Genomic DNA, 27471 nt, shown 5'->3' on the forward strand with positions numbered 1-27471 from the left:
GGCTACAAGGAGAAAGCTGCCTAGTCCCAATCCCCGTCCCTTTCTTCTTGCCTCTTACGATCCAAGTGGGAATACTTGGTGGCAGTATTCTTTTCCCCCACCACAGGGAGGTGGGGAGTACTGTTGATTAATCAGATGTTGGAGAAGAAATATCTAGTGTGATACCCCTTTCAGGGTGCCCCAACCCCAGCATCTCTCCAATAATACTTGTACTGAAAGGGCATATTTGTGCAATAAAACATTCAACAACTTGCTGGTACTGAACAGACCTTGTTTATTTTCTTTGTTTAAAATACAGACTTCTTAATGTGTACAAATCTATACACGGTGCATGACTATTTGCTCCTGGTAATTTAGTTACTGATAATTACCATCATTCGAATAGTATAAAAAATTCCTGGACTATGAAAAGAAACCACCTGAAATTTGTGTTGCAACACCAGTTCGCACAATGCTGTTCTTGGACACAGAGACAAAATGATACGCATCCACAAGAATGCACACCAATGAATTTAGTTGTGTACTACATCAATTACGGTAAAGCCATGGTTAGCTTATACCTTAGAGTATGTTAGTCGTATTATGAATGTACACAACATCCAGTCTCCATTTTCTGAAGGAATTATATCCTGATCAAACTGTGCCATATTAAATGCATGAACCGGACACCTCATTTACTCAGGTGTATGGCGACCATTCCTTTACAAATTCCGGATACCAGCCGTTTTTGTTCTGAAAACTACAATTCATTCAATATACTCCGAACCCATCTACACAGTTTCAGGAACAAGCACTAATCATTCACAATCTGATATGCTCCCAAGTAAAAACATAAAAGGAAAAAATTTACAGCTACTTTGGGCTGGGGGTAGCCTTATTTCAAAACTAAAACTACTTTTATTAAGACATTCTGGGGCAAATGTAGGAAAAAGGGCCACAAAGGGTAGGGAGTATTTCTTCAACCAATTAGGAATCGAGCCCTAAAAATAGTTCCTTATAGTATGGGCAAAAACCATCCAATACAGTTACTGTACATACCTAAAACCTAAATGTCTAAAAAAAAATTTGCATTTCTTAATACCAACCAAACTGGTCAATATGAAATTTGTAACATTAAGGAAACTATGTGAAAACGTGCGACAGTTTCCTGACTTCGAACAAATTCAGAGAAAAAAAGAAAACATTGAAAAGAGGTTAAAGAAAGAAGTGAAAAGAGAAGAGAAGAATAAGAAAGAGTGAGATTAAACAGAAAACAGTGCATCTCACCTTATTTCTTCCAGAGTAAAACAAAATGAATAAACTAAAAAAGCCTAAAAGTAGTCCATGATTTGGCAATTACATACCTATGTTACAAAACATTTCTATATTTAAATGTACAGGGGAAAAAACAAAACTGTTCCATACGAATACATGGTTAGTTAGGCAACTGCAATACTCACGCCATGGTGCAATTTGTATGTATATCTGAATGTGAGGACGAGCAGGTATATTACATAAAAGCTTGTAAGGCAATATTCAATATGTGTTAACAAAGACTGTGTCCGCTCATCTCCCTCAAACCAAAGTAAATTGGTACTCTCGTTCTTGTTAATACTCTGGGTGGAACTAGCACGTTCCACAAACAAGGTGCTCACATTGCCCCCCCTGGGTCAAAGGGGCAAGTATAATCATTTGTACTATACTGCTTTCTGGTTGCCTGGTGATCATGAAATTATCTGAGGAAGAGAGAAAACAACAAAATCAGCACAAGTAACAGGTCATGTCATTGCAAATATGACAAGCTCACTTTTTTTTTACCTTACCCGCATCCCTAAATTATTAAACCCCATACCATCTCCTGCGCCTTAACACAGGTGCCTTCTACAGTGCCCTTTGAAAGGACTTGACAGCACCCAACACCTTTTTGTACTATACTACCCCCAAGCAAGAAACCTTCCAAGGCCTTAAAGTCATCACCATATGCATGGACAGACTGAACTTAATCCAGCAAGCTTGCAAAACCTGGACCATTGTCTTGGTTCAGGAGATCTGAAATATTGGCAGTCTCAACTCCAATTGCAACGAGTCAAGGAATACAACCAGGACATCTAACAACTCTATCTATAACAAGGGCCTCTTCTCCCTTACAAGGGAGGTAGCCAGCCAAGGTACACACCCACTCCCATCCACCACCTACTGCCTTTTATTCCCTTCCTTTCCTGGGGGGCACAAAACGATATCAAGGTGAGGGATGTTGCATAATGGTAAATTGACCAAAGTACATACACTTGTCCTAATAACATCAATAATGATAATTGCTTCAAGTTTCACAAAAACTTGCAGCTCTGTAACAGCTGAAAACAACCCTCAGGCCCTCCTACAGATCCAAAAAGAAAATTCGGAATGTTGTCCGCGTTGTATCAGTGTGGGGCCATTTCTGTCACTGACAGAGCTGGACATGTTCCTTGGTGTGTTCTGCTTTAATTTGGCTGCAATTAGTGCTCCCAAACTATTGAAACTTAAGACAGGTTTATACTGAAATAAAAGTCCGGTAGACCACATACTATACCAAAGAAAAATTTCGTAGGCCACATGAGATGAGGTGTCTGAGAGGTATGATGGGGGTTACTAGGCTAGATAGAGTGAGAAATGAGGAGGTGAGGAGAAGAACGGGGGTGGAAAGGGAGTTGGGAGATAGGGTTGATGAAAGAGTATTAGGATGGTTTGGACACATGGAAAGAATGAGTGAAGAAAGCTAGTAAAAGAGGTATGGAAAGCAGATGTGGAGGGAGTGAAGATGAGGGGACGTCCTAGGATGAGGTAGATGGATGGGGTGAAGGGGGCTTTGGGGAAGAGGGAAATGTCTGTTGAGGAAGGACGGGAGAGGACAGAAGACGGGTGAATGGAGAATGGTTGTATATGGATGATGATGTGATGCATGAGGTGGAATGGGCGGGGGATGGGGGGTGAGGTAGTATGTGTGAGCAAAATTTGACGCAGCCCGAAGGGATTTCTCCCCATCTTCTCCTTTCATGCATGGGGGGACGGAGAGGGGGGGGGCGCCGATTTAATGAAGCTGCCTTGCTGAGGATGTGCTGTGTCTTGCGACACTGCTTGTGACCCAGGGCAGTGGACAAGGTGCAGGGATGACCCGTCATCCAGGAGGTGCTAAGATAAGAGGGAGGGTGGAGGGGTGAGGAGTGTATTCAGGGATGGAATGATTTTATGCCTTTTCCTTTTTGGCTACCTCCCTTGTAAGGGGGAAAAAGCCTTGGTATATGTATGTATGTACATACTATACTGTTTTAATAGTTTGGGAGTGCTAACTGTGGCCAAACTAAAGCAGAAAGCACCCAGCTCTGCTAACTGAAAGTGAAAGAAGGGGAGAAACTACCAACTGTCAGCTCTCCATGTGGGGAAAAATGGTAAAAAATATAAATGAAGATCTTGGATCCAATCCAGACCAATTGTCAGCATCTTGGGGCTGCACCACCTAATTGGGTGGAGGAGGCATTTTTATTTATTTATTTTATTTTTGCAATTTTGCACTTAACGACTCATTGAAACAGTGCTAGTTTAACCACTAGTGACAGTGGCTTGGAAAAATACCCCTCCTAATTGCCCAAATGTCCACAGAAAGTTAGTAAACTTGCCTCCAAGCTATCCTAGGGTCAACACTTACTTGCCGGGTAAGTTGACTGGTAGCTAGCACTAGCAGCTACTACGCTAGCCCACCCAGTGTCAATGAGGCTTTACAGGACAAAAGAAATGACTTGTCACCGATCCCTGTACTTACTCTAAAACCCAGTAATGTAGTAAGCCATTATTTAGCTAAAACCAACTACAATGTAGTAAAAACCTTAAAAGATCTAATAAAGAACTATACACAAAGGTACTCTAATAATGAGCAACCAATATGCAGTTTAATTAAAATATAGCTACCTTATAAAACTAAATGTACTTATTATATATGTTCTATATCTACGAGCAATTCTATATTTGGATATCTATGTAAAATCAAATCTACTTACTGTTCTCACTGTCTCTTTTATGAACGCCTTTTTGTGTGAAAGATCGAAGTCTGGGTAGTTTTCGTAAACTTGCTTGCACACTGTCTTCATTGTTACCTCCTCCAGATTGGCCCCATCAAGGATCTTCTTAATTACAGATTTTATCTCTGCATCCTGATGTAAAATAAATCAACTTTACTACGACCCTTACAACCTACTAATTTCTTGAACCTCTTAAACCCCTTAAAACAAATTACCTCAAGATACTATCTCTGTACTCTATCTACTATACACCAAAAGACCTCTTTCCCTTTATAAGGGAGAGGCCATCCAAAACATGCACCTACTTTCCAGCCACCCATTTGCAATTATTATTTCAAACTATGTGTTCTTGTCATTATCTGCACTTCATGTATATTGATTCTTTGCCAAATAAAATTATTATTATTATTACTATTACTCCCAAGAAGTGAAGTGAACCCATAATGGGACAAGCACCATCAGTTGCGGCAAGCTGCTGGGCTCTTAAAGAGCCAATTACACGGTCAAACAGTTTGTCAAACCCGGTTTGTTAAACGTGTTCGAAGTGATGTTTGACCGTGCGAACGAGGCATTTGGTTGTTAAACATGTTTGACAATGAAATACCCTATTCATATGATCAAACATCACTTCAAACACCCTTTTGACTAACCATTTGACCGTGTAAATGCCCCTTAAGGCATACGAGTCTCCTCCCCACCTAGATGGGAGTGCTGGGAACCAATGCACGAAGCACGCAGCGGGTCCTGGGAATCAAACTCATGATCTCCCTACTCATGGGTTTGACACTATCTACTAGGCTACCATGTGACCCATCCCCATTTACCTTATCCCATTGTGGATGACAATTATTATCAACCTTTGTTATTTCTTCCATCCTTCGAGATGTTCTCTCACACACACACTCCCATCCACCACACCTTTCCTCCCTCTCATCTTAGCTCCTCATGGATGATGGGCCATCCCTGTATCCTGCCCACTGCCCTGGGTCAGAACCAATGCAGCAAGACACAGTACATCCACTGCAAAGACGAGTCTTTACATATAAACGTATGTATATATTGTACACAAACACACACACACATATATATATATACACATACACCAAGGTCTCTTTCCCTCATGCAGAGACATTGAACATACATACATATACCAAGGCTTTTTCCCTCTTACAAGGGAGGTAGCCAAAAAGGGAAAGGCATAAAATAATTCCCACACATTCCATCCCTGAATACACTCCACCCTCCCTATTATCTGAGCACCTCCTGGATGACGGGTCATCCCTGCACCTTGTCCACTGCCCTGGGTCACAAGCAGTGTCGCAAGACACAGCACATCCACAGCAAGGCCGCTTCATTAAATCGGCGACCCCCCCATTGCATAAAAGGAGAGGACGGGGAGAAATCCCTTTGGGCTGCGTCAAATTTTGCTCACACATACTACCTCACCCCCCATTCCACCTCATGCAATCACATCATCCATATACAACCATTCTCAATTCACCCCTGTCTTCTTTCCTCTCCGGTCCTTCCTCAACAGACATTCCCCTCTTCCCCAAATCCTAGGACGTCCCCTCATGTTCACTCCCCCCACATCTGCCTTCCATACCTCTTTTACTAGTCTTTCTTCACTCATTCTTTCCATGTGTCCAAACCATCCTAATATTCTTTCATCAACCCTATTTCCCAGCTCCTTTTCCACCCGTTCTCATCCTCACCTCCTCATTTCTCACTCTATCCAGCCTAGTAACCCCCATCATACTTCTCAGACACCTCATCTCAAACACATTCAAACTCCTTCTCTCTTCTTCTCTTATGTTCCATGTTTCTGCCCCATACAGTGCTGTTGGCACAATCACTCCTTCATACAGTCTCCTCTTAGCATCCATTCCCAAATTTCTATTCCTCATTACTCTTTAATCCACCATGGCATTTACTCGCTTCTCTCAATCTACATTCTACCTCCACCTTTTCCCGTCACATTTGCACCCAAGATCTAAAACTATCCACTTCCTCCAGTCGCTCTCCCTTAATGCTCACTTCCAGTCTACTGCCACTTTCACCCCTTGTACATCTCATCACCTTACTTTTACCCACATTTATCTTTAGCTTTCTTCTATCACATACTCTCCCAAACCCTGCCACCAACTTCCTCAATCCCTCCTCCGATCCTGCCACAAGCGCAGTGTCATCCGCAAACAACAGCTGGCTCATCTCCCACTTTTCTCCATTTTCTTTAACCATCTCCAATCCCTTGCCCACTATCCTTGCGTTTACCTCTCGCACCACCCCATCCATGTATAAGTTGAACAGCCACTCACTCTCTCCATTTCCAATCCTGACACAAGCTCTACTACTCTCATAAAAACTCTTGACAGCTCCTAGAAGCTTTCCTCCTATCCCGTATATCTGCATAACCTCCCACAGTGCCTTTCTGTCTACCCTATCATAAGCTTTTTCCAGATCCATAAATGCCCAAAAAACATCCTTCCCCTTTCCTATAGCTTTCTCACATATCTGTCTTACCACAAAGATCTGATCTACACAACCTCTACCTGTCCTAAATCCACACTGTTCCTCACCAATTACTCCCTCTGTTTCTCTCCTAATCCTCTCAATCAAGATCCTCCCATAAGCCTTCCCAACTATACTTAACAAGCTAATCCCTCTGAAACTATTACATTCACACTTGTCCCCTTTTCCCTTGTAAAGTGGAACTATACAGGCACTCCTCCAGTCCTCCGGCACTCTACCCTCTCTCCAGCAAACATTAAATAACCTCACCAGCCAGTCCACTATCACTGTATCTCCCTTTTTCAGACATTCTGCATGGCATCCATCCAGACCAGGTGCCTTACCTGCTTTCATCATCTTAACAACTGCCTTCACCTCATCCATCCTTATTTCTCCTCACTCATCACTCATTTTCTTTGCATTTCCCACTGCAGCTATCTTTCCCTCCCTATCCTCCTTCACATTTAGCAACTCCCTAAAATATTCTGCCCATCTTCCCCTTACTGCCTTCTCTTCCATTATCATCTCTCCATCTGCACCTTTTACCTTTTCTTCTCTACTTGATTCGCCTCCTCTTCCTCTTAATTTCTTTCCAAAACATCTTTTTATTACTTTCAAAATTTTCTGTCATACTCTTACCCCATTTTACATCTGCTCTCCTCTTTGCCTCCTTTACCTTTTGCTTTACTTCTCTTTTCTTTGTACCTCTCATATGACTCCCTCGTCCTATTTTGTAACCAATCTGTGAAAGCTCGCTTCTTCTCTTCTACAACCTTCTTTGTTTCCTCATCCCACCATTCACTACCCTTTCTTCTATTTCCCCCTGTCCTTCTTGTTCCACACACCATCCTTGCACACTTTATGACTCCCTCCTTGAACCATCCCTATACCACCTCCACACCCAGTTCCACTCTATCCTTTACTCCCTCCCACTCCTCCTTCAGCTTCCCTTCGTACTCCTCCTCCTCCTTTCCCTTTTCATTCAAAGAGTTCACTCTAAGAACCTCCCTACCTTTTGTCCCTTTCCTCTTTCTCCATCTATCCTCCACTCTCAACTTACCTTCCACCAAAAAATGATCTGATATTCCCCCACCCTCTCCCCTTAGCACATGTACATCCTTAACTCTTCCTATCTGGGAGAAATCCCTTCGGACTACATCAAAATATCGTTCACATGACCATTCTCTAACCCGCCCCTCATCCCCTACCAAGTCCTTTCCATGTATCACAGTATCATCCATACACAACCATTCTCCACTCAACCCAATCTTCTGCCTTCTCCCTTCCTTCCTCAACAGACATTCCTCTCATTCCCAATGCCCCTTTTACCCCATCCATCTTATCACTGGTCGCCCACTCGTGTTCACTCCCTCCACCTCTGCCTTCTACACCTCTTTTACTAATCTTTCTTCACCGATTTTTTTCCATGTGTCCAAACCATCCCAATACTCTCATCAACCCATCTCCCAACTCCCTTTCCACCCCTACTCTCCTCATTTCTCGCTCTATCCAGCCTACTAACCCCTACCATACTTCAGGCACTTAATCTCACACATTTAAACTCTTCCACAATCACTCCTTCATACATCTCCACTTAGCATCCATTCCCAAATGTCTAAGTTGTTACATTTTTAATCTCCCCCCCCAAGTAACATAAAAAGAAGGGATTACAAGCCAGGAACAAGGTGGTATGGATAAATTCTCATTACATAAAAATAGTCTCTGGTAAGAATGGAAAACTAATACTTTCTCATAAATTAAATACTGAACAAGCTGGGAGGGAAGGAGTCAGCAACTACCATACATCCCTCTCTCCCTTGCAACATGAGCGTCATGATGCAAAATATTGATTACAACCCGTATATATTTTTTTTATGGAGTTCTATGTGAAATATGAATGTATCATGTTCAGTTGTTTATGTAGGGGAACACACGTTTTATTTTACATCTTAATTGTTGTATACATCAATTACATGTAAAGATGTGTATAAACTGAATTTTTTCCCCTTGACTTTAACTCCACATAATTACTTTGTTCCCCTATTGAGTTTTAAAACGTTTTATTCTACATCTTAATTGTTGTATACAGCAATTACATGTAACAATGTGTATAAACTGAATTTTTTTCCTTGACTAACTCCACATAATTACTTTGTTCCCCTATTGAGTTTTAAAAACTAATGACTGAAAAAAGATTTTCCTATCTTATGAACAAAAGTGGAGAAAAATAACATTTTCTGAAGGTAAGGATTTGCCTGTCGCTGGTACCTGTGTGCAACACAAGTCTGCAGGACTACCAACTGTACCGAGCTGCATGGCAGACAAAGTGCAATTTCTTATTGGAATGGACTATGCATGGTTACAAAGTTTATTCCATTCAATGACCACTACTGGTACACCAGTTCTCATCAATTTCCCTCTTAAATCTAAATTTGTCCTATTGAAATCTATTACTGTGAGTCCTGCCATGTCATCTTAAAATGACCTTTCCTGCATCCCCTTTTGATCTTCTTGAACACCTCTATTTGATCACCCTGCACTCTGCATCTTCTCAGAGTGTAAACTAAGGTGCCCAAGCCAGTCCTTGTAAGGTAAATTTCCAAGCCTATATCAGTAGAAATGACACAAAAATAACGGATAGGAAAGGAAAATGATAAGGCTATAGGATCAATGCTGCATTCCTCTTCAATATTCCCAGCAGCAACCGTTACTTGCCAACAGCCCCCAAAGTGGAGGGGGCAAAGGCGACTGCTTTGGTCTAAGCTATTCACCTCCTGGCATACATTCCTCACCTATAGTATCAATCAATCTATTGCCCATGTTATCTCTTACAGGACCTGCAGCCTCCAGGAAACTGGCAACAGCCCCCTGGTATGACCATAAGTCTCTTAGGAAAGATAGTGTGTTTGTTGTCTTGGGATTGTTAGTGGGACATTGTGGTACGAGGTGCTATATTTACTGTGTGGTGATTGCATCTGGGGCAGTTTGAATCTGAGCTACAGGAAGAGATGCAAAGACCATTAATAGATGAAAGCTGGCAAGCCACCTGGAGTGTTTGACAAAGGGTGTAGTAGTTTTAATGGATTGGCTGGTGAGATTGTTTAAAGTGTGTCTTTGGGAAGGTGGTGTACCAACGGAGTGGAGGAGTATATGTATAGTTTTGATATACAAAGGAAAACAGGACAAACATGAATGTAGAAGTTATAATGGAGGTTTGACTATCATCTGTAAGGTTTATAGGAGGGCATGAATTACAGGGATTAGGAGAGGAATAGAGGTGCAGTCTTAGGAAAGATATTACACAGATAAAATCGACACATTATGACCTATGCAAGATTTTGGTTATGGATACGGATGTCTTTTGAGCTGTTATGGATTTGGAACAAACATAAGGCAAAGTTGAGAGTACAGAACTGTGGGGCATGCTGCAGATGTATATGATCGAGGGAAGGCTGTTGAGGGCATTACGAAGTTTGTAAGTGAATAATGCATCTAATTGTTTCTGATCCAAGCAGTAGATTGGCGGGTAGGCATGGCCCTTCATCCACAAGGAGCTACGATTAAGGGCAGAACAAGTATTGGATGAATATGGGATGGGTGCATGCCTTGGCTGGCTACCTCCCTTTTAAGAGGGGAGAAGCCTTTTCATGTAAGGGAAGCTCGCTGGCTGAGTGGGTTAGGGTGTCATTACTTGCAGCAAAGGTTGAGGTGAGAGCGGTTCGAATCCTGCCAACTGCAAAGTTGAACCAAGGGCATGGTTCATTAAATTCTACGCTACAAAGCCCTCTGTGAGGGGCACTGTCCTAGCCTCCCAATAGAGGGGGGGGGGGGGGAGTGTGAGACGTTAAACCATATCATCATGAAATAAGACATGAAGCATACAGCAGTTGACAGGAAGGTATTGTGGGATGTGTTGCGCATGTATGTGTGTATGTGTGTGTGGTGATGTGGCACTTTGCCCAGGTTGTATAAGTCACAATGGTTATTGAACTTGTAGACACATAAGGTGATGAGAGGGGTAAATGCAAAGATGCTTGGCTGTGGTTCAGAACCATCCCCTTGAACCTATTGTCTACCACTTCCTACTTTGACTTCTCTGTTGTTGTGGTAGAGTAAATGCCGTCACTGTGTTCCTGTGTGTTGTAAGTGGTGAATAATTGGGAGTGTGGGGACTAAGGATTCGAGACAATTTTACTTCTATGAAAAAGTTCCACCATATTACTAAGTGGCTTGTCAATTTGTGTAGCGTCAAAGGATTTGGTTTCTGCACTAATACACCAAAATCCCTTTCATGCACTAACATACCTTTCAGTTAAAATGCCACCAAGCAAATGTTAATTCAAACCACTAGTAAAATTTCAGTGAAATGTATGAAAGAAATCTTTCCTAAGACAAATGACACATTTGTAGCTTCACTCACCACCAAGTTTGAGCCTTCAAAACAAACTGTGGGTTTCCTTGGGAGATGTTTAAATCAAGAAGTGAATGCTTTTAAACACCATCATGCAGGAGTTAACTATTACTATATTCTTATGTAAATAAATTAGTTTTCTACAAATACTCTAACCTTATCTTCAATAAAAACATTGCCCTAATTTTCAAATCCCGAGCTAATACTATCATCATTACATCTATATACTAAGGGGTCTTCCCCCTTCTAAGGGAGGTAGTCACTACCATCACACTACACACAATTATCACCTGGATTAGTTTTGAGTAATTGAATACTTACTGAAGGTGGTTTGCAGACTTTCTTGGCTAATGGCTCATCATCTGAATCGGAGTCCGAATCTGAAGCAATTTGTACCTTGGATTTCTTGGCTGGTGTCTTTTTCGGAGTCTTCTTGGCAGGAGTTTTTGATGGTGTTTTGGAAGCTTTGGCTGGAGTCTTCTTAACTGGTTTCTTCGGCTTTTCTTTTTCTTCTTCTTCTCCTTCGGAATCTTCATCACTAGATACTTCACTCGAGTCTTCACCACTGCTTGAAGCGCTGGCACTGGCTTTCTTTTCCGAGCCTTTCTTCGGTCTCCCCCGCGCTCTCCCAGACTGTAAGAATAAAAATTCTAATTATCTATCCATATACCAAAGACCGCTTCCTTCTTACAAGGGGATATAGCTAGCCAAAACATGCACACCTCCACCCATCTGTTCTCCCTTATATATATATAGATCTTTGTGTCATTTTGACATTTGGAAATAAACTCTCCTACTGGGATTCAAACCCTCACCTGAGCGGCTTGCTTCGTAGAAGGTGAGGACCGTGAACTAATTCATTCTGTTTTGAAGGGTTGTTGTGACGTGACAGTATGGTCCTCACCTTCTACGAAGCAAGCCGAGGATTCGAATCCCAGTAGGAGAATATATAGTATAGCTCTTTATGGAGACAGGTCATCCCCATCTTCCACCCATTCCCCAAGTCAGAAGCAATGCAGAGACAAAGTACATCCACAGCAAGGTCCCACAGCTTCCATGTACACAGTGATGCTCCCTCCTCATCCCCTATCTTGAAAATAGGGAAGACAAAGGAGAAATCACTTTCTGCAGCATCAATCCATCATCCACACACAACCATTCTCTAATCACACTTTACTCACCTTTTACACTTAACATAAGTGGTGGTTAAGGAGTGGTTATGTGTGAATAATATTTTGATGCAGCCTGAAGGTATTTCTCCGTCTTCTCTTTTTCTGCATGAGGAGACAGAGGGGGGGGGGTCGCCAATTAAATGAAGTGATCTTGCTTTGGATGTGCCGTGTTTTGCTGCATTGCCTCTGACCCTTCTGGGCAATGGGCAAGATGCAGGGATGATCTATCATCCAGGAGGAGCCAAGAAAAGAGGGAGGGGAGGAGGGGTGGTGTATGGAAGTGAAGTTGGTGAGGATGAAATGTGTGAGAGCGGAATTATACCTTTTGACTTTGGTTACCTCCCTTTATCCACAAGGAGTTACAATAGAAGCTACAATAAATAGATCTTGTATAGGTGAAGGGCAAATGTATGCCTCGACTAGACTACTCCCCTTTTACAACTAGAAAATATTTTTTTGGTACATCTATGTATGCAACTACTCACAAGGATTTGACTTAAACATTTGTTTAATACTACCCCCTTCCTTTGCAAAAACTACTGTTCTGGTGACAGAGGTGGTCCCACACCAATAGACCAAAGCCAACAGTCTGAAGGTTCTTCCCAGGGACTGTTGCCCAGTGCTTGGGTTTTCAATGAAGTGAAACTTGAGGTAACAATTATCTTTAAAGTACCGAGATGGAAGAGGTACATATTCGGCAAGAGATCTAGGGCAACAGACAGCCAGCCCCCTCCGTCTTCTCCTTTTATGCATGGGGGGACGGAGAGGGGGGGGGGGGTCGCCGATATAATGAAGCGGCCTTGCTGAGGATGTGCTGTGTCTTGCGACACTGCTTCTGACACAGGGCAGTGGACAAGGTGCAGGGATGACCCGTCATCCAGGAGATGCTAAGATAAGAGGGAGGGTGGAGGGGTGTGGAGTGTATTCAGGGATGGAATGGGTGGGAATGATTTTATGCCTTTTCCTTTTTGGCTACCTCCCTTGTAAGAGGGAAAAAGCCTTGGTATATGTATGTATGTATGTATGTATGTATGTATATATATATATAGGGGGGGGTGAGCAAAATTTGACGCAGCCCGAAGGGATTTCTCCCTGTCCTCTCCTTTTATGCAATGGGGGGACGGAGAGGGGGGTCGCCGATTTAATGAAGTGGCCTTGCTGTGGATGTGCTGTGTCTTGTGACACTGCTTCTGACCCAGGGCAGTGGACAAGGTGCAGGGATGACCCGTCATCCAGGAGGTGCTCAGATAAGAGGGAGGGTGGAGGGATGTGGAGTGTATTCAGGGATGGAATGGGTGGAAATGATTTTATGCCTTTCCCTTTTTGGCTGCCTCCCTTGTAAGGGGGAAAAAGCCTTGGTATATGTATGTATGTATGTGTATATATATATAAATATATACATACATACACTTCTCCATCTTCTCACTCATTCTTGTGGATGAAGGGTCATAAAGCATTAAAAAAAATACATACATACATACATATACCAAGGCTTTTTCCCCCCTTCCAAGGGAGGTAGCCAAAAAGGGAAAGGCATAAAAACACTCCCACCCATTTCATCCCTAAATACTCTCCACACCCCTCCCACTCATCTGAGCACCTCCTGGATGACGGGTCATCCCTGCACCCTGCCCACCGCCCTGGGTCAGAAGCAGTGTCGCAAGACACAGTACATCCACAGCAAGGCCGCTTCATTTAATCGGTGACCCCCCCCTCTCCGTCCCCCTTTGCATTAAAAAAAATAAATAAAAAATAATAAAAAATACTTTTTTTATGCGTTATGGCCCTTCATCCATGAAAATGAGAATGAGAAGATGCAAGTGGTGGGTGGGAGTGGTATGGGTGCATGCCGTTGACACAGTCCATGCTATACAGATAGATAGATCTATGCATCAACTTGGCAACCCTCCTTCCATGGATAAAAAAAAGGCCATAGGTATTTATCCAACTTTGTAACCCCACACTACCCTCATAACAATGATGTTCACCTATTTCCCAAACATTTCAATAGCAGTTCTGAATTTGCAAACTACGCACATAACTTACCTTGTTCTTATTCTTTATTCTGGGAGGTTTCTTTCCACTGTCAACTGGATTCATCATGAAATTTATAAAGCGTTCACAAACTTCTGCTTTGTTCCCACCTCGCTCAAGTCCTAAAACTATTAGCAATTTCTTCAGCTCGGGCAAGACAACTCTAGAAGAGATAAACATTTAAGCAATATTTACAGATTTCTCCAAAACATACTCCTACTCTTTGCCGCATACATATCTTTCCACAAAAAGTTGAAATGCAAGAGAGGGGTGGATGGACTGCATGTACTTAAACCTAGAGAAGGCACTTGATAAAGTATCTCTCAGTCGATTCACGTGAAAAGTGGAACATATTGGAGGACTGAGTGGCACACTACTAGAATGGATGAAAGACTTTTTGAAGGAAAGATACACGAGAACAGTACATACATGCATACACCAAGGCTTTTTCCCCCTTACAAGGGAGGTAGCCAAAAAGAAAAAGGCATAAAACCATTCCCACCCATTCCATCCCTAAATACACTCCACCTCCCTCTTATCTTAGCACCTCCTGGATGACAGGTCAGTAGCACCTCCTAGATGATGAAGACAGTAGAAAAGGATAAGAGTCAAGATGGAGAGCAGCATCAAGTGACAAGGTTCATCTGGGTCTATGAGAGGGGGGTCCAGCTGGTCCTTTGTTCCAGGGCCCAAGAGCTAAGATGGACCCCACAACAACAATGCAGCATCCATCCCCCCTTCGAGAACGAGCACTTTCTACTACCATCATCCTGATATACATTCACATACAAAAATATCACTGTGCTTATGTTATAGGTGATCATAAGAAATAAGACATTTATGAGAGTTTACTCAGATTAACAGACATCAAATCCTCAATTCTGAGAGAAAAAAAAAAAAAACCTTGCCTGCCTAGGGGCCCCCAAACAAGTCTTGTACTACTACCTAGCAAAATTTCTCTTGGAGGCCTCAAGGTTCAGTGTGTGCACCAATAAAGTTTCTTATCTATGTCAATGACAAGACGGAAGGAAGTTTGCAGATGATGCAAAAATCATGAGAGTTAAAAATGAGGAGGATGGTACAGTTGCAAAAAGATCTAGACACTATTTTTGCATGGAGGCAAGAATGGGAAATGGAATTCAATACCAAAAAATGCAAATTACTAGAAATGGGCAATTGTGGCAAAAGGCAATCCTTAAACTATTTCTTGGGGACGGAGAGGGGGGGTCGCCAAATTTATGAAGTGGCCTTGCTGTGGATGTGCTGTGTCTTGCAACACTGCTTCTGACCCAGGGCAGTGGACAGGATGCAGGGATGACCTGTCATCCTGGAGGTGCCAAGATAAGAGGGAGGGAAGGGGGTGGAGGGGAGTGGAATATATAGGAAATGGAATGGGTGGGAGTAGTTTCTATGCCTTTTTCTTTTTGGCTACCCCCCATGTAAGGGGAAAAAGCCTTTGGTATATGTATGTATGTATGTATGGGAAGTAAACCTATTACAAAAGTAAACGTGGAGAAAGACTTAGGAGTGCTGATAAAAGACAACATGTCACCTGACAGACATATCAGCAGGATTGTGGGAGAGACAAGACATACGGACTACTGCAAAAGATTAAAATGGTGTTCCACAATATGGATGATGATGAGAGAGAGAGAGAGAGAGAGAGAGAGAGGAAAGAGGAGAGAGAGAGAGAGAAATATATATGAATGGGGGGAGTGTGTGGGAATGAAATGGATGGGAGTGGAATTCATGCCTTTGTTTTTTGGCTACCCTTTTAAGGGGAAAAAAGCCCTTGGTATATGCATCTTCACTCATTTTGTCCATGTGTCCAAACCATCTCAATAATCTTTCATCAACTATCTCCCAACTCCCTTTCAACACCTGCTCTCCTCACCTCTCCATCTCACTCTATCCAGCCTAGTAAATCCCTACCATAATTCTCAGGCATTTCATCTCAAATACATTTAAACTCTTCCTCTTATGATTCACATTTCTGCCCACATACAGTGCCATCAGCACAATCACCTCTCGGCATCCATTCCCAAATGTCTATATCTCATTACACTTTTTAATCTTCCCTAAGGCATTTACTTGCTTCTCTCAATCTATATTCTACCTCTACCTCCATCTCCACTCCTCCCTTTCCCGCCATATTTGCACCCAAGTATTTAAAGCTATCCCCTTCCTCCAGTCTCTCTCCCTTAATACTCACTTCCAATTTGCTACCATCCTCTCCCCTTGCACATCTCATCTCCTTACTTTTACCCTCATTCATCTTCAACTTCCTTCTTTCAGATGCCTTCCCAAACTCTGCCACTAACTTCCCAACACTAACTATACATACACACTAAGGGCTTTTCCCCCTTACAAGGGAGGGAGTAAAAGTCAAATCAATTGGAAATCAAGGATATATGTTAAATTGGAACCGTACATGAATTTGAGTCTAGGTATGTTAGAAAATCAGAGAATAGAAGACTGGACCCAATGAGCCTTGCTCCTTTCCTATACACTACAATCAGCTAAATACAGCATTACACACTACACTAACAATTTCATTCTAAATTGTACCTACTGACATATAAAAGCCTGACCAATTCACAATATTTGTATAATCAAACCATACAAATTGGAAACAAACTTACTTTTCTACAGCAGAAACCTTGCTGGAATATTTTTTATCATCTTTGGTAAATGGAAATCCATTAAATTTGCGTAGATTCTTTTTAATTTCAGCCGGAGTTCCTGCTCTACCAAAACAAATTCTGTGCAAAATCTTCAGGTCTTCTGCTTGTGTTTTCTGTAAATGCATAAAATAAATATGCTGAATCCTGAATAACAATAACTGTACTTTTGCTCTCCTGCATTCATCTTCCCCACCCTGAATCAACACTTGACTAAACTACTACTTAAAACAGCCCTTGGCTTCGCTGACTAACATAGCTATATTTCTCCATATCATTTTTAGGGGATGTTCATTGGCCAAACAGCTTACAGCATCATTACTTATGAATGGCTGGAGTGGAAGCAGATTGAATCGGCTTGGAAACAAATCATATATGCATAACAAATTATGGAGAGAGAAAGTGAAAGTGAGAAATATATCATTAGAGGCGAGTGGAGAATGCTGTAATGCATGGAAGGGGATGGGGGGTGAGGAAGCATGTGTGGATGATATCTTGACAGTCCACAGAGATTTCTCCCCATCTCCAATTTTTCTAGTTTTGCCATTAATTGTTCAATACGTAAATGGGTGGGGTGACGTGGGAAGTAAATGCAAGGGTGGTGGGATGCTTGTAGCTGGCGAGAGTGGGAGGCAGTGGCATATGAACCACATATTGTTTGCAGATAAAACTGCTCTTGTAGCCAAATGGAAATATCAAATGAAATATTAGAAGCACAATTTTGGAGGGCATGTGAAAGCTAACAAATGTGGGCAAAAGTAGGGTGATGAGATTTACAAGTTTGTATCAGTTATGTTTGAATGTATGCAACAGCAAGGCCTACCCTGATATAACAACATTTGGATTCATTCAAAATCAGACCCTTCACTCAAACAGTTCAATATACTGATGGTCTACTGCATGTATTATTCAAAAAGTCCTCCTTGAGATGTCATTCTAGCCCCCTATGGAGGGGGGGGGGGAGGTTATAACATTAAACCAAATTATTACACATTATGTTGTACTTGGTTTAAAGGACCCCTGCATACTACATACAGTACTACTACTCATTAATGAACTAAAAGGGGGGTAACGGTGTTCGTTGATGTGAATAATCCGTTGATTTGGTAATAGTCAACATATGACTAAAATACATCAGTTACTCACAGTAATCTGGGCTTCAATGAAGGGTATGTCTCCCAAACAGATCCCAGTTCCTGTGGGTTTGAGTTCTTCCTTCTTTACTTCCTGCACAAACCGTTCAACCTTTTTGCGGTCCCTCTTGCCACTCTGCTCCAATGGTTGATCGTACAAGGGTACTGAAATAAGAGTAAAAAACCTTTACCAAAAAGTTGTCTAGTATCCTTGTTCATACAAGAAATTCATATATGCACCCTCTTCCTTTCCTAAACTAAAACAGTCCCTCCCAAATTACTCATGTTCCCTTCCAAATATTCTCAATTGTATTAGATTTCAACAAGTTCCCCATATACATACTATACAATAAACCATCGAGACGTATCCAAAACAATGACACGTGGTCAACCAACTTCATAGAAGGAAGACAATGCAGAGTAACCCAAAACAATAAGAGTCCATCAAGGTGTAATACTTACACCCTTACTATTCAAATCTAACTCCTGAACCAAAACTGAACGCCAATGTTCTCTTGTATGCATGGCTTGACAATAACCCAGCACAGTACATACATATACCAAAGGCTCCCCCCCCTTATATGGGAGGTAGCAAAAAAAAAAAAAGGCATAAAAACAACTCCCACCCATTCCAAATACACTCCACCCTCTCATCTTGGCACCTCCTAAATGACAGGTCATCCCTGCATCTTGTCCACTGCCCTGGGTGTCAAAAGATACAGCATATTCACAGCAAGGCCACTCCATTTAATCGGCGACCCCCCCCCCCTCATGCATAAAATGAAAAGACGGGGAGAAATCCCTTCAGGCTGCATCAAATGATTTTTCACACACACTCCCTCACACCCACAAGCCCGTCTGTACTCAGGATACCAAATGGCTTTAAGCCCCCATAGAATAGCCCTGGCCAGAGATTCAAACTGACCCAGACAGAACACCTCAGCCCCACACAACATACTATCTATTCTCCAAATGACTTGTGGCCCCAGTTAGCTAAAGACTGCAGTGCTACTGTGAGAGGCCACGACCAATGGACCAATTTAAAAATCTATGTGGAGGAAAAGTCCTTTCACCAGCCAACTGCCTGGAGCAAAAGCAATGCTGCAAGACAGACTTCATTAAATCTCTTAACTTGGTGACTTATGGTCTGAACTGCTGGCCATGGCAGATTTCATGCATAGGAGAACAGGTAAAACATACCAAATGATTGTGTGGCGAAAGAAATGGAAGATAACTGGGAACAAATATAAAGTTACATTCACAAACCAAGCTTTTAATACTTAACCTACCTCCTGGTTTTTCTGGAGTACTCTCCTCTTCTGTTTTTGTTTTGTTCTTTTTGGGTGTGGCAACTTTAATTTTGTCATCTGTCTTTTCTTCCTTAACACCTTCATCTTCATTTACCTCACCATCTTCCTTATCATCCTCTTCTTTCACATCATCTTCCATTTCTTCATCTTTACTCTCCGTTTTTTCCTCTTCTTCCTTCTCTGTCTTATTTACATCCTCGGTTTCTGCATCTTCTTCAACATCATTTATGGACTGAAAAAGACCAACTGAATAAACAAACTGCAGATGTACCAAAGAACATTTTCAGTGAACATTACAAGGGGGGTTGCTAAGGCAAAGCATCTACCCACCTGACATCCATCCAAAAACCATTCATCACCCTTTCCATCTTAGCATCTTTTAGTTGAAGTCATCCATTTCCCGTTACACTGCTCAGATCAAGGACAATGTAGTGAGACTGCCATGTACCCAGGGCTTCTTCCCCATTATATAGGAGGTAGTCAAGTCAAACAATATGTAACAATAAACTACAATAATAACACATATATTGAGGGCTTTTCCCCCCTTATAAGTGAGGTAGCCAAAGTCATAAATCCACTCCCACCCATTTCATCCCCATATACTCCACTCCCATGCACCACCCCTCCCTACCTCTTTTTCTTGGCTCCTCATGGATGACCAGTTCACAGAATTCAGGGTTACTCAGCTACTACAAAAAAAATATAATCAAGATGCTGACGCTGGCATCATTGTACACCCACTCATGCCTCGTGACATCTATGTAAGCATCATCATAGATACGAGGTTCAATTCTGCAGTGTGAGGGGCACCGCCCTAACCTCCTGATAGGGGGAGTTCATGACGTTAAACAGAATCAATGAAAATCACCACCTACTCGTTATCAAAAAGATTTCTCTGTAGAGCTGATATCTGGGGGTTTGGAGTAGAGTCTGGCAGTCAGTCTTGGAGTACCTGTTTTGTGATGGGAATACATATGTTTTTGTATAAACATGTTGCATGGGGCTAGTGGTAGGATAAAGATATGAGGAAAGTGCTGCTCCCCCTGCTTGTTTTGTCAGTTGGTAGAGCTTGTGTTATGTAATGGGATGGACGTGAGGGGCCTAAAGTCTACCGTATGCCACTATGTCGTTCATGACCTTAATGTTCAATAGTAATCAGACCGTTTATGGAGTTTGCATCCCAACTATAGAATATGGACAACAAAACAAGGCCTCTAGAATCTCTACTTTGACAGACTAATTTGAACATATACTCCACAAAAAGTAAGCTTTTGAGAAATGACTTGACCCATACTTACAAAGTACTTCACAAATTAACTCTAGTAAAACCAAATGACTCGTTTCTTATGTCATCTAATTTAGTGCTACATCAGATTTAAATTTGTTCAATATTCTCACATTCTTCATAACCTGCTCTAAGATTACATCAACTAGCCATTTCATTACATCATCAGATAATATAACATGATAATATAGAATACTCTCCACCTGTTCTGCATGACGACCACAATGGAGGGCGGCAGACTGGCAGAAAGTGACAAGTGCAGTGCAGGACTGCAATCCAGATATAGAAGGAATTACTGCAGTGTGTTCAGCCAGCACAAAGATAAGCTATTTGCCACGACAGCAACATTCTTTGAGTGACCAGAAGACCATCAGTGAAAAGTTACCAAGGAAGAAATTGTAGCCATCCACAAAATTCCTATGAACTTTGCTGTCAGACCAGATGACTTTAATCCCTTCCATATGATGATGCCTACATAGGCACCATGAGGGGCGAGTGAGTATACGAGGATGCCAGTGTCTGCATCTTGATATATTTATTTTGTCATTGTAGCCGAGTGCCCCCCCCCCCATGTTCTGTGAACTGGCTTGTTCATATTTTCTGTGGATATCAATATTCAGAGTGAAAGAACCTGTAATTTAGTTGTAGCTTTATATTGCATAATGTGAGTATTGTGATGCATCATTGAATCCTCATACATCAGGCAGATGATGCTGCCCGCGAGAATTTGACTCTTATTGATGAGGTTTATACACAATTTCTGAAATTGTGCAAAGACGTAGCTTCACCCAAGGCTTTTGTGGAACAAATCTCTTGCTACAGGACATGTACCCCAAGCCCTGGTCACACCCATGGCTCATCTTTTAAGGCATGCATTTTTTGCACCCAAATTCAAAATGAGGGGTTAAAAATGTGCACCTATGAAAAATTTGTTCAATATTTGCACGCCTAAATGACAATGTTTACCACAGAATGAATCTGAGCATCACCGTATATTCATCAAGTAAGCCTACCTCATTCCAGGGCTTTACCACTTGGGCTCTTGTAAGATGCAGCCCAAATTAGAGATAAAGAAAAAAGGCATCTCTGTTTAGTGTGTCATGATTCAATTACAACAGTATGGAAAAAGTTCTTTTTTGCTCGCCTCCATTTTTTCTAGGACGAGGACTGCACACCCATACACACTAAAGTACACATGGGGAGGGAGGGAGGGAGGGAGGGGGAGAGAGAGAGAGAGAGAGAGAGAGAGAAAAACATCAGCAATATCAACATCCCACTTTATCTAAATTATGGAAAAATAAACCCAAAATAAAATGGTCAACTTCTTGGAAGATAGGGAAGTCTACATGACATCTAGCAGTTTTAGGCCATTCCTGCTTCTCTGAGCTACTTTCCTATTAAGATCAAGTGCTAAACGGCATACAAGATGGGGAAATAGACATCGTATACCTTGATTTTGACAAAGTACGACACTTAGGCCTGGAGCACCCAAGGGTGACATCAATAGCAGATGACACGAGTTTCCAAGATGACCATAAAACAGGATCCTTCTTACTATAAGATCTTGAAGTGAGCAAACAAACTATAACATGGCGCTCAACTTTGCCCAGTTTGGGCTGCTACAGGGGAAAACTCCAGTCCTCAACATGCTATACTTGGAAAGGCCAGCAGTGAGAAACTTAGGTGCAGCAACAAGCAATGACACAGAGCTTCTAACCATTAATCATGATCCAGATATTCGTTCCTAGCTGTCTACTTTCAGTGCACATGGCACACAACTCAGCCCTTTACCCTGTACTTTTCTGTTCTGATGTATATTGAACAAGGACTGGCGTGCCAGCAAGATGTGGACTATCCCTGTATACCCAAAGCTTATCACCCTTGAGCAGTATGCTGGTCTAGAACGGGGTAGCCAACCAGGTGAGTTAACATCAAGCAAGTAATGGCGATACCAAAACAACCGAGAGGTTGGATTTTAAGGTCCTTCCAGACAAGGGATAGAACATACATACATATACCAAGGCTTTTTCCCCCTTACAAGGGAGGTAGCCAAAAAGAAAAAGGCATAAAACCATTACATCCCTAAATACACTCCACCCTCCCTTTTATCTTAGCACCTCCTGGATGACGGGTCATCCCTGCACCTTGTCCCCTGCCCTGGGTCAGAGGCAGTGTTGCAAGACAGCACATCCACAGCAAGGCACATCACATCCACAGCAAGGCACATCACATCTACAGCAAGGGTTAGAAAATGTATGCTAACCCTCTGGAGAACATTAGTCCTTCCCAGTCTGGAGTATGGCTGTCGGCTGTGGTTTTCCTACTATAGAGATGATACACCAGCAAGATCAGATGCTGGAAGTGCTAAAATATCACCTATATCGGGAAGATACAAGTGGAACTAGTTCTGAACATCAATGAGGAACTTATCACAATAGATGAGGTTGGCTGTTATCAAGGCAGCCCAGGTCTCAATACAGCACAAAATATCCTGGTGCACTACAGGTTCTATTACAATGGAGCCAATTGTTTAATTATATCCCAGCAACACTATGTAACATAAGGGGGCTATCCATAGACACTTTAAAGAAACCCCTAGATAAATAAAATTAACAAAACTTAAAAAGCAAAATAAATCACAATTGCATATATAATTACCAGTTTAATCATAACAGTCAAATCGATACATTCAAACAGTTTTATTACAAATTCTATTTGTACACAAAATGAAACTGCTAATCATCTTGTAATAATTATCTATTACACTCAACATTAGATTTTTCTATACAAATTGTTTCAGTATAAAATATTTTTATAAGCAATTCAAGCCAATAATAATACTAATGAAATAATAAAAGTGAATATAGACTGAATCACAGAATACAATAAAATTCTAGGGATTAACTCAAAAAATCCAACATGGGGCTTATTTTCAATGAACAAAGGCAATTTAAAACTTTACCAATACTGTATTAGAACTATATTTAAACTACCGGAACACCTAAAGCCTTGACTAAATTTAACATCTTAACTAAATCTATGACAATTATTCCATTTATAATTTGAACACATTACAGGTGTCATGATTGATTTCAATATAAAATAATTTTATAAGTAATTCAGGCCAATACAAATACAAATTAAATACTCAACAAATGTAAAGAATTTTTGTGCAAGTGCAAACCTATACCATTATCATTAGAAAATTGAATATTTTGTAAATTATAACAAAAGTTTTTCTTGGCAGAAAAAAAGTTGCTAGAAGCAAATGCACTACTGAACTATGCTGCGATCATAGGATCAAGGTGTCACGTTGTCTGTCTAGTCTTGCTAAATAAAATTACACTATTAAATGAAGCTGTGACCATAAGATCTGTATACGCCCTCATTACTTCTGTCAGTACCTCAGATGGTACATACTATATTGTCAAAACAGTGCTACAGAGCTGAGGGTTCAGCATTCCTTAAAGCTACGCAACTCACATACACTCTGCAGTCTGATCAGATACCAAAACCAGCTGTCATTCCTGACAATAACGACCCCAATGACATATAGAATTAGAGGTATCACATTACTAAATGCAGGTTAGGTTAGAATATAAGAACTTGTCATTATCATACTTTAATTTCTTTGACCACCGTATCTATCAAAGCAAAGATGGTGTCTCAAGCAGCCCCAGTGGGTCCATTCGTAAGTGCATTGCTGTCAGCAACCTTTCCTGTTATTGATTTCCGCCAAGAAAAATGTATGTTAAGAGGATGTATTAGAATTTACAAGATTAACATTTAATTTTCTTGTGCCTATCGCATAGGTATGCACTTCTGAAAATTTACCAAATGTAGTCTGGGTCACAGGTAAGTAAAAATGTACTAAGCCTAGGGATAACTAAAAAGCCCAATTAGGAACTTCTTTACATTGAGGTCCATAAGTAAGTAAATTGAGGTCCATTGGCTGATGTGGTAAGTATACAATGCAACAATTACTACCAGTGATAGCTTTTATTCACTGTAATATATCTTTATATACATATATATAGCTGCCATCATGATACAAGGTTGAAACAATTGCAAGAACTGCAACATTTAATTTATGCTAGCTACTTTATAAACAAACTTGACTTCAATACTCAAGACTATTCTTGTTTAATTTTCAAACCCATTCATACCACTGTTAAGTACAACACAGCAAATACCAAAATATACAGTACATGTGACTATCAAGTCTTATACATATCATTACTCTTGATTATCTGAAATAATCAGACATGACTTATAACCAAGTTAGCTTTGAATTACAGCTCAAAATATCTCTACACATCCTTTTACCTAGCCTTAAACTTCAATAAACTGATACACTAGTCTGTCGAGAACCCTTTACTGCTATTTTCTCATCCCTAAATTAAAGAACTTCCCTCAATGAAACTACCAAATCTGAGGGCAACAACTTGGCGGCAGGTACTGTAAGGTGCCTGCAAGGTTGTTCAACCCTGAAATCTCGATCACTTTACGACAGTTCTTAAGTGTATGACATTAAACCATTAATGAAATCGCAATTGGGTGGCTAATCTGATAATTTAATAATAAACGAACTTTCAACTGTTCTTTAAATCTAATATATAGAGGAGACATAATCTTGGGTATGCAGGCATGACATAATAATAACTTTAAGTTAACTTTTAACATCTGTAAACCCTTCAAACCAAATGTGCATTAATTTTTACCTCGTCCAGTTGAAGTTTACTGTCTTCATCCGACATCTCCGTTAGAAATTTGAGCGTAGTTGACTGTTTACTGAACGAGGGCGAAACGGCGGGTAAAGTGACGCTGTCAAATTGAACCAATAGGAGACCGTCTTTTCACAAACACAACAAATGAGCACCGAATTCCGCAATAGCAACGCTCTTATAATTTTTATGATATATTAATATTTAACTATATTAAGGCAAAGAAAACAATATTTGCATCTAAATAGAGGAGTTATATAGTTCCACATAAAGGGAAACAATGTTTTTGAGTGCAATTACTCACTTGCATATTTGGCGGGAATAGAGAAGGGTGGAGTGGTGGTGACGACGGTGGGGTGTTGGACATAAAAAATATCTTGTAGTCCCTACAGACGTTCGGCGATGTACAGGAATGTCTAGTAAGATGATACCTAACATCTTATATTCATACTTTTGCTGGTTCTATAAGAGTATAGAAGAGACTGAATTATACTATACGTTTTCAAAATCATATCCATAATTGTTCTGTGTGATAATTGTACTTTAGCTATGCAAAGTTTGATTTTAGTAGATGACGGAAATGAATGTAAGCAAAACCGATATTACAAACAAGTGGTTTAGGATCTCAATCGTGATATATTTCTCGATGTTTTGCGAGATCAGTGTACAACTGTCCAGTACTAGTTATCTCACGTCAACATCGAATGGTGTTGAAGAAGATTGCATCATTTGTTTGCCATGTCTCATTTGCATGGACCATACAGTCGACGAGAATTTATATATTCGCAGTGGAATAATGTTGTGAAATATTTGTAAACTTTTAAGGAATGTCTTACTGGCGCCTTTTTTTTTTTTACATCCATGAATGTTGTCTACCGATTGCCAGCCTTGAGCGTACGGTGGCATAAATTTCCTTGAATTTCCTGAAGCCCATTTTCTATGAAGCTCTACATGAGGAAAAGTAAGGCTGTTTACTATCTGTTCGTCTAGTTTTCTTCAGCTTACCATAGTTTGAAGATTTATTGCTGAGTTCCCTTAAGAATATGGTATTTACCAGATTTGGATGAAGTTGAGTTGCCAAAACAACATATTTTAACGGTGATTCATTTATGATATCGAATCACGTGATCAGTCTCGCGCAGACTTTTGTCATATGAGAGGCCTATGCTACATTCAAATCATAATGAATATAAATGTAATTCTAATTCTATATTCATAAATGTTTATTATACAGGTTTAACTATCGTAAATTTTATTGAACTTTTCTTACAATTTACCTCGCATTAACCCTAGTACTATGTTTTTATCTCGTTTTATTAATATTATTGTCCACGTTACATTCGTATTGGCTGCCTCAAGGCGATTTTCATTAATTAGGATAAATCTCAAGAGCAGTGTAATAATGAAATGGAATTGTTCTGAGGCAACTGGCAGAAAATCCTGAAGTTGGGATGAATCGAGACAGTTTCTTTTTAGAATACAATTATCACTTGGCTACGATGCCGCCAACGCAGACGAATAGAGATGAAGTAAGTTAAAGTAAGATATAATATGAATTATTTTATTTTACCAGTGAATGGAAATAAATAAAAATATTTAGATGCAGCTAGAATAGATTTAAATGTGGTCCCTGGTACGAAAGAGAAGCTTCCAAGATGGAATTACAATTGTCAATGGAAAATTAACAAATGGACTGACTGTTTATAACAAAACATTTCAGCATACATTGATATTGCATTTTAATGTTGATTACTGGCGAAGAGGTACTGAGATATTTATTAGGTAGTGTATCAGAGAGGTTTTTAAACGAAACTGATCGAAATTCACAAAATATTTAAGTATTATATTTTTTGTCCGCCAGAGGAGAGGGGTAGTTAAGATTATATTTTCTTTTCCATGACTTGATTGAAATATATAATGATACTTGGCAACTATGCACCCCCGGGTCGGGTGTCCCCAAACACATACATATACCAAAGTTTTTTTTTCCCCCGTTACAAGGGAGATAGCCAAAAATCAAAGGCATAAAATCCACTCCCATCCATCCCCTCACTCCCTATTATCTTGGCACCTCCTGGATGACGGGTCAATCCTGCATCTTGTCCACTGCCCTGAGTCAGAAGCAATGTCGTAAGACACAGCACATCCACAGGAAGGCCGCTTCATTAAATTGGCGACC

The 27471-nt window shown here is 40.8% G+C and overlaps 1 protein-coding gene across 4 annotated transcripts; it reads right to left on the reverse strand.

The window, feature by feature from the left end:
- Positions 1–247: 247 nt before the first annotated feature.
- Dek (protein) lies at positions 248–25735 on the reverse strand. 4 transcript variants are annotated; one of them, XM_076177552.1, is made up of 9 exons: positions 25290–25427; positions 20159–20235; positions 19263–19515; positions 17987–18138; positions 16802–16956; positions 14172–14322; positions 11275–11586; positions 4011–4163; positions 248–1715 (listed from the first exon to the last, which is right to left on the reverse strand). In XM_076177552.1, the coding sequence occupies exons 3-9, from the start codon at positions 19420–19422 to the stop codon at positions 1704–1706; spliced, it is 1095 nt and encodes a 364-aa protein (XP_076033667.1). In that variant the 5' UTR covers positions 19423–19515; positions 20159–20235; positions 25290–25427; the 3' UTR covers positions 248–1703. The 4 variants fall into 4 exon arrangements, with proteins under 4 accessions (XP_076033667.1, XP_076033663.1, XP_076033664.1 ...); XM_076177548.1 differs by lacking the exons at positions 20159–20235; positions 25290–25427 and adding an exon at positions 25597–25735; XM_076177549.1 differs by lacking the exon at positions 20159–20235 and having other exon boundaries at positions 25290–25446.
- Between the last annotated feature and the right edge of the window lie 1736 nt (positions 25736–27471).

Source organism: Oratosquilla oratoria, chromosome 40, assembly GCF_046742065.1.
Source record: "Oratosquilla oratoria isolate Oo_2021 chromosome 40, ASM4674206v1, whole genome shotgun sequence".
In the NCBI taxonomy this organism is placed as follows: domain Eukaryota; kingdom Metazoa; phylum Arthropoda; class Malacostraca; order Stomatopoda; family Squillidae; genus Oratosquilla; species Oratosquilla oratoria.